General features: G+C 38.0%; 1 protein-coding gene and 1 pseudogene across 1 annotated transcript; one reads left to right on the top strand and one right to left on the bottom strand.

The window, feature by feature from the left end:
• Window positions 1–3,218: 3,218 nt before the first annotated feature.
• On the top strand, window positions 3,219–3,791 carry LOC113759634 (annotated as a pseudogene).
• Window positions 3,792–6,204: 2,413 nt separating this feature from the next.
• LOC113763121 (L-type lectin-domain containing receptor kinase IV.1-like) lies at window positions 6,205–8,363 on the bottom strand. The gene has a single exon (XM_027306850.1). It carries the CDS (start codon window positions 8,312–8,314, stop codon window positions 6,293–6,295), a length of 2,022 nt encoding a protein of 673 aa, XP_027162651.1. The 5' UTR covers window positions 8,315–8,363; the 3' UTR covers window positions 6,205–6,292.
• Between the last annotated feature and the right edge of the window lie 211 nt (window positions 8,364–8,574).

The raw sequence follows: 8,574 nt of genomic DNA, 5'->3' as shown, positions 1-8,574 counted from the left end.
TTTCTAGTCAAGGAGCAACGGATGCTTTGACTCGTCTAAAATTGTGAGATCGATTTAATTTTACCTTTTTCTTTTATTTATTGGTATTCGCATATTTCCTGATTACAGTGCTTATGATTGTTTAGTTAATTGATTGTCTTGGATTTGGATAATTAGTTAATTTGATAATCTATTGTCAATTGGGACGTTAAATCCGTAATTGTTTAATTGTTCAAAATAGTGATAACTGGCATGATTGGGTTTGTGTCAGGGGAATACGTGGGCTAACCTAAAATAACCCTGGTAGTGTGTTATTTGGTTAGAATAGGGCTCCTCTAATACGTAAGGCAATTGGAGAATTAAATCTTACGGGCGTACCTAAGATTATTTCTCAATTAGAGTAGTGATTAACGAGCGTACCTTAATCACCGACACAGTAGGAGGGGTTGACTGTCATCCCTTGTTTGGCAGTTATAACCTATTTATCAGTAAATAATTGGAATTGCCTTTGTTTCGATGATCAATTAGGTGAACCATTGCTGAAGTTATTCCTTGGCTAGATCCTTTGATTTTAGTAAATTGTTATTTAATTTCTAGTTGGCTATTTTATTTTTATTATTTTACTTTTAGTTGAATTGCTTAAATTGTCACCCCTGAGATTAAAACATCCCTCTTGTCACTGTGAATTTGAAAAGAAACAATTACTCCCAGTCCCTGTGGATTCGACCATGCTCACCGCTATCTACCGAAATTACCTTTAGTTTGAGCAGATTTTTATTATTGCACAGGCTGACAACCTGTCAAGTTTTTATATGAATACCAAGTTTTGATGCTGGATTGTTGTCTCTAATTCTGCTATTGCCAAGTTTTATTAATAAAAGGGTATCAAGTTGATGTGGTAACATCTCTTTGGTGAATATCAGTACTTGCTTGACTTTTCTAATTTTTGATTAACTTTTCTAGGCATAGGGAATGATTGTTGGCATTTTTCATGTGAATTGGTCCAGTTATTAATTTTAGTTCTCCATGTTTGAAAAATTGAGGCTGGCTGCTGTTATTCTTGTATTGTTTTTAGATATCGTGTTATATGGTTGTAAATAAAAGTTGATTGTACTCCGCTAGTGGTTACTACTGAGTAACCGGGGATTTTCACCTAAAGTGTCGATTCTCGCATCAAAAGGTTGTAGTTACTATGAGTGCGTGATTCCGTAGCAATTGGAACTGAGTAACCGGGCTCCTCCATCTGGCAAATGTTGGAGTTCACGTCAAAATGCTCTAAGGGCTATAGATTAAGTCTTTTGTTACTCAAAAAAAAAAAAAAAAAAAGAAGTAAAGTAAAGATTGTGTTAGTATGTGAATAAGTCAGCTTGCCGGTTTGTGATCTTAATGTCGATATTTTGGTTAATAGTTGAATCATTTGCTGATAAATGTGAGCAACCATTCCTTTTTCTTAGATTATTTTGCTTTAAATTGGAGGAGTTGGTGGTTAAGAGGCTAACCGAGGTGATTTTTCTTTAATCTTAACCTGTGATGTTTGATATATGTTTTTCTGGGTATCTTGGCAATACGGTAGTTGGAGCAATGGCCATTGTCAAATTTTGGTGTTTGTTTGCTGTTCTCATACTTGAGGCCAAGTATGGTTCAGGTGTGAGGGGAATTGATAGGGTGTTAATTGTTGGTTATTTTATTATTAATTTTCCCTTTATCCTTGCCAAATATTGTTTTAATTATTAATATTTACTTATATTTGATATTTGGACTTAATTTCAGGGAATGGAGCAGAAAACTACTAAAAAGGAGGGACTTTCTGGAGCAAATTGCTCCACACATGAGAGACTCCAAAAGAGCTTCACAAAACAGACGGATGACATTTTCCCTTTTGTTGACTAGGAGTCCTTCTACCAAGAGAAAAGGAAATACAAGGAACTTCGGCAGAGCTCCAATTCTTTTGGCACTTTGACTCTTAATCTCGGCAGGGGACCACTGGAGAGCATTTGGAGTCATTTCTTTTGGCTTTAAAAAGAAACAATCGTACAGAGGCTTGAGAGTTTTAGCTCAGTTTTTAGCATAGTTTAGTTTTTTTCTTTCTTGGTTTCTTTGATGGCCTGGACTTCAGTTAAATTACGTGGAGATTTTCTCATGAGACGTGACTAAGTTTTTCATTTAGTCGAAGGTCAACTTGAAGACTCGATTCCAAATATCTGTGAGATCGAATTATTTTACTTATTTCTTTTATTCATTGGTATTCGTACGTTTTCTGGTTTAATTGCTTGTGATTGTTTTGTTATTTGAATGTCAAGGGCCCGGTATTCGAATTAACCTAATAATCTACTGTCATATTAATTGATTGAATCCGTAATTGTTCTATTGATTAATATCAGTGGCGACTAGCGTGATTGGTTTCATGTTAGGGAAACGTATGATCTAATTTAAACAAACCCTCGTAGCGTGTTTGTTAGTTAGGATTGGGCTTTTCTAATTCTTCATGCAATCGAGAAATTAAATCCTTCGGTCGTATCTAAGGTTATTTCTTGGTTAGAGAAATAGTTAACGGTTGTACCTTGACTATCGAAAAAGTAAGGAAAGGTTAGCTGTTTATCGCTTGTATGACAACTATAACCAATCTAGTAAAGAGTAATTGAATTATCTTTGCATCGATGATCAATTGAATGGATCGTGTCTGAAAAGTTGCACCTTTGGCTAGAGTCGTATTGGTTATTGATTAATTCTTATTTATTTATTTTAGTTGTTTCATTAGCTAGTTAATTAGTAATTTTATATTTTCCAAAAATCCCCCATGCACTGAACTCTAGAAGAAACGACTTATCCCCAGTCCCTGTGGATTCGACTCTACTCACCGCTATATACAAAATTTGTATTTTTCTTGAGTAGGTAATTATTATTGCACAGGTATCGACACCTGTCAAAATCTACAAACGGGTTATACGTAATTTGCTGACATTTTTACAGTTTAAACATATGATAGGCGAAATATGCAAAATCAAATTGTAAGAACCAACACCTGACAGGACGATAGGACATGGGCTAAAATCTCAAATCTGCCCAAAATCATAGCATTGATTGCCCTTCGGAATGACTTTCCAAAGTCGGCTGTCCAATTTAAAATTCTAGCGTTGGATTGCCCAGCATCTTTATTTACAAGTTTTGCCCCTTAGATTTATAGAGCGACACATACAAACGGCCAGAAATAATGAAAACAATTTAAAGAAAAACAGATCATGGAGTCGAAGCCCCTTCATCCCGCTCCACCAGATAGCCGAGACCCCAACTCACAAGCTTCTCCTCAAGCAATGGATCAAGAAGAAGAGATAATCCTCAACAGAATAGCCCTCAAGGAGACTCAAAGCGATTCCGTCCGCAAAGAAATCTCCCAACTCTACTGTTTCTTCTTCCTCTTCCATTCCACAACCCTCATCCTCCACTTCAGCGTTGCCTCCTCAACAGGCCGGGCCTCCTTCTGCCATAGGTCTTGGATCCCATCTTTGTGTTCCCTCTTGTGCTCTCTCGGGATCATATGGGCTGTCAGGTACAAGACTGACGTCTAGGGCCATCTGGAGAAGCTTCTGCAGAGGGAAAAGAGGAGGCAAATTGTTGGCCACGTGCGTTGAGGAGTTGAAGAACAAGGGGGTTGAGTTTGACCTGTTGAAACTTGAAAGAAGTGGACGCGCTGAGGAGGGTTGAATCATCCAAAGCAGCCAGGAAATGGTCTTCTAGGGACTTTGTCTCTCTTTTTCTTCACTGTGGCTTGTTTGGTCATTACTCTCACGAGGGTCATTTTGTGCGATTACTAATTCCAAGTTTCTAATCTTTGCCATAGAAGGCGGAGGAGGACCGGATTAAGAGCTTCTAGGGTCTGCTAATATATTTCTTGAATATGGAAGTGAACCCCTATTTTTGTCTTTTGTTTAGCATTTTCTTAACTTTTTCCTCAACTTTCACAGTGTATGTGGAAGACCCTATTAGGATTTAAGCGCGAAACAAACAATTATTGAGATATCAAGTATACAATAATTTAATGATAAACAAACCACAAGTATGAAAGATAAGCGACACACAATATTTAATGTGGTTCGACTCTACCATTAAGCCTATATCCATGGGGAGAAATCCGTTCTTTATTATGAGAGAAAAATCCTATACAAGAATACAACTTAAATTCAAGTCCAGTTCTTACATATCATCTCTCATCTCCTAAGAATCTTCTCTTACCACCCATGTATAAGGCACGCCTCTTGTGTGCTCTTGCGTGTCTCTTGTGTAGTATGTCAACCCACCTATTTATAGAGAATATCATTTGGCCAAAACCAAAAAAAAAAAAGGAAATCAGTGTTAATTCCTAAACTAGTTTGGAATAGGAAATAACTTCTATTTCTAAACTCGTACAAAAAGGAAATTCCTTGACAACTATTCCAAGTAACTATAATGAATTAGAAAACTAGTTATTTCTATACAAAATAAGAAATATGCCCAAAAGAAATTAAACCAATTTTTTAACAAATTTCCACCTTGGCGAAAATTTCTTTTAATAACCATTTATCTTCAACTACCAAATAATATAGTACCGAACTACACATCGGAATCAACTACCAAATAATATAGTATCGAACTACATATCCGAATTAATACAGTTCTGACCAAATTGATTTAATCGGCAAATAAACATGCATAGTTACCCCGAATCCAACCTCCAGTTGACTCGTAAGAAGATGCTTCAATTCACCATCTCCCTTTGCAGGATTTTTTTTCACTACCACTTGTAACTTGAGATCCCCTTCTATGAATTCTAACCCTAATCAAGTGGTAAAATCACCATATTTTTTCTCATCCTTAGAACTGTCTCGTCACGTGTAGTTTCCAAGACTCCACCTAAAACGAAAAACTCATAACTATCAAAGTCTTTGGCGCATGAAAATTAGATCGCTTTGTTTCTTTAGGACATGTGTCACACCACCCAAAGAACATAATCAAAATCTAAAAGCCACTGGGATGAAGTTCAACCGTTAGAGGTGTGAGAAAGTCTCCACCGATTCACGTCCAAAATTAAGATTGAATTCCATCTTTTTCTTGACTCTTGAATCACCTGCCTAGATTCAATGTCAAATATCTCCATACATTTCAACTTTCCATTCTTCACCTTCAATATTTCTTACCAAACTCTTGAAACAAGAATTCCACCTATTAAATTGTTCAATTGGTAATAGCCGTCAATCCACTTGATCTCAATAGGTAACTAGGATCCAACCATGAACCCCGCTCTGATATCAATTTGTTAGGATTCAAGTGCTTGTGAGCAACCCAATTTCGTAACCAAGGTCTGAAACTACTTGTTAGGATCCAAACATGGAACAAACAACTATTAAGATATCAAGTACATAACAATTTAATGACAAACAAGCCACAAGTATGAAAGATAAGGGACACACAATATTTAATATTGTTCGACTCCACCATTGAGTCTATGTCCACGGAGAGAAATCCGTTCTTTATTATGAGAGAAAAACCTTATACAAGAATACAATTTGAACCCAACCCCAACCCTTGTATGTCATCTCTCATCTTCCAAGAACTCTCTCTCACCACCCATGTATAAGGCTCATCTCTTGTGTGCCCTTGTGTGTCTCTTATGTAATATGCTAATCCACCTATTTATAGAGAATGTTATTTGGCCAAAACTCAAATAATAATAGGAAACCAGTGCTAATTCCTAAATTAGTTCAGAATAAGAAATAACTCCTATTCCTAAACTCATACAAATAGAAAATTCCTTGACAACTATTCCAAGTAACTAAAATCAATTAGAAAATTAGTTACTTTCACATAAAACAAAAAACTTGTCTAAAACAAATTAAACCAATTTCCTAACAGATCCATTAGAAGCTTTAGAAACCAAAAGTTATAAACTGCTACATTATTGGTTTGGGGGCCTGGATGACAGCTGCAGAATCCTCTATTCTGCTTTCTGTTAATTTGGGATTATTTCAGTATTCAATACAGAATTTGGTTTTATTTGCAGAAAATATCTTTCTTGTACTATCATTTTACAGAAGATATAGTTCAAGCAAGGCCCAGGATGGTGCTATACAGGTTTTGTTATGAATCAATTACTACTCAATATTATCTACCAATCTCATTTAAACTTACAAAATTCTCATTATTGGCTAGCTTTTGTTCTTTATGTACATCGCTTACTCCCTAATGCCAAACTAAACAGAAAGCCAGTGTCTTATTGATCAGCAATTACATCAATTGCATAATTCTCCCAAAAGTCATTAACGGAAAGCTTTGTCCTCAATCACCGACCTCCAGACAGTAGCGATTCTGCAGCAGAGGAGGAAGCGTGTGAAAATGGCTTGTCCATTGAGGATGGGTATGATAAGTTAAAATCACTGAAACCTTCCTGACTTGCAAAAGACAGGCCAGTGGCAGAAATCCCAAGTGAGTGTAAATCTGGCAGTGCCAAGGCGCTGTCCAAGTATAGAACAACTTGACGCATGCTTGGCCTTGCTGTGGGCTCTGACTGCGAGCACAACAATCCGAGCTTCATAACCAATTCCACCTCCTCTTTCACATAATCAAGTCCCATGTTTGCATCAGCTGCTTCAAGAATTTGCCCTTTCTTCCAGCAAGAAAATACCTGATCAACCAAAATATCATCCTCTGTTGGGGAGTGTGGCTCTATTGGTCTTCTGCCACAAACTACCTCAAGCAAAAAGGCCCCAAAGGCGTATACATCTGTTCTGGTTGTAGCCTTGCCAGTTCTAGTATGCTCTGGCGCGAGGTATCCAAGTGTTCCAACAACATGAGTTGTTTGAGGGTCTGTTCCATGATCATACAATCTGGCAAGCCCGAAATCTCCTAATCTTCCATTCAATTCACTGTCTAACAGGACGTTGCTGGCCTTTACATCTCTGTGGATCACTATTTGTTCCCATCCTTCATGTAGATAAAACAATCCAGATGCTACACCTCTTATGACTCGAAATCTTTGGTTCCAGTTCAGAGTGTACTCAGGCTGCTGGTATAGAAACCTATCCAGGCTTCCATTTGGCATGTATTCATAAACCAATAGCAGTTCATCTTTTCGCCTACAGTAACCTAAAAGTGGAACCAAATTTCGATGGCGTAACTGGCCTATGCTGACAATTTCTGCCACAAATTGTTTCATTCCTTGCCTGGATTCATGAGATACCCTCTTGACAGCAACCTCAAGTTTGGAGCTAGGCAGGACTCCGCGATATACCCTACCAAAACCCCCTCTTCCTAGTAATCCCTTGTCCCTGAAACCTTTTGTAGCGATATACAAATTTTTGTACTTGAATCTGTGGGGACCATACTCACGCTCCCAATCCTCAAGCACTTCTGCAAACTTCTTCTTTATTCTCACATGGTAGATTACACCAGAGATTGCAATCGACAGGGAAGCAATCAAAATTATAGGTAAACCAATTGTTAATACTTTGGACTTTTTCTTAGGTCCAACTCGTGGGAGCTTAGGAAGTTGAGAAAGATCAAGCCCTTGAGCCACACCGTTCATCTTGAAACTCCAACCCAGAAGGTAATGGGTTGTTAGCACAGAACCGGTAGATGATGAAAATCCAATATACATGGTTTCATGTAATACTGATGAAAGATCATTGGTTAAAGATAAAAGAGGTTTGCTTGGTTTACTAGCATGTATTGGACCTAATGTGACACTAATATGCTTAGTTGTTCCATCATAGTCCACCCAAACTTGCATTGCTTTTCCACTAATAAGATTCAAGTTCTGAAAAACACCATTGTCATTGAAATAATAACCTGCAGGCTTTGCTTGTGTGGAGTTCAGTCCGTTGATGTCTATCCCAACGTGGTTATCATTGATATCATTGAACTCTTTGCTTTGGATCGTGTCAAGTTCCACTGCAAAAACATGGTTGGTGCCATTTCCTGTGTTGGTTTCGTTGAAGAGGCCAAGATACTGACTAGGAAGAGCTCCTGGAAGTCCTCTTGTTGGTGCAACCACAAAGGCAATTCCATGGCCGCTCAAAGTAGGATATTCAGACACTATAGCAAAGATGAAGGTGGTGGAAAAGGAGAAAGGGGGGGAGTTAGCTGAATTCTTGAAGATGACAGGACTAGGAAAGAAGGCATGGCCTTGTTGTTGCTTGGTGGCATTAGTTAGCTTCAAGAGGCCATTTGGCATGACCTCAGCTATGCCATCCAGGCTCAAGTTTGCAGAACGGAATCCATTGTAGGTGATACTAAGGTCCTGGGAAGATGCAAAGCCAACTAGAGCAGAAATCACAAGTAGTATAAGCTTGATCAGAACCAACATGGCTAGCGGATGGCTGAATGCTGATACTAGCTTGAAAATTCCTCCAAAATCCGATGTTGGTTTTAGTAATTTCTTAGCTTGTCGTTTATCAATATGGATCAGTAGTATTGACTGACTCTAAACCCGGATAAGGGATTGTGATTTCCAGGCCTGGTGGCCCCTGGAAATATTGGATGGTTACGCTAATGATGGAGCTTGCTTTAATTCTTCCTTTCACTATCACGAGCCCCTCCGAAAACCATCACTTTCATGGACATCGT

The sequence above is a fragment of the Coffea eugenioides genome, chromosome 2 (assembly GCF_003713205.1).
Source record: "Coffea eugenioides isolate CCC68of chromosome 2, Ceug_1.0, whole genome shotgun sequence".
Taxonomy (NCBI): domain Eukaryota; kingdom Viridiplantae; phylum Streptophyta; class Magnoliopsida; order Gentianales; family Rubiaceae; genus Coffea; species Coffea eugenioides.
The sequence above is the reverse complement of the archived record's forward strand: the minus strand, read 5'-3'. Positions and strand labels throughout refer to the sequence as shown.

Bases quoted from the DNA above. Each gene is read 5' to 3' on its own strand.
- LOC113763121 (XM_027306850.1), bottom strand. From the start codon at position 8,314: ATGTTGGTTCTGATCAAGCTTATACTACTTGTGATTTCTGCTCTAGTT.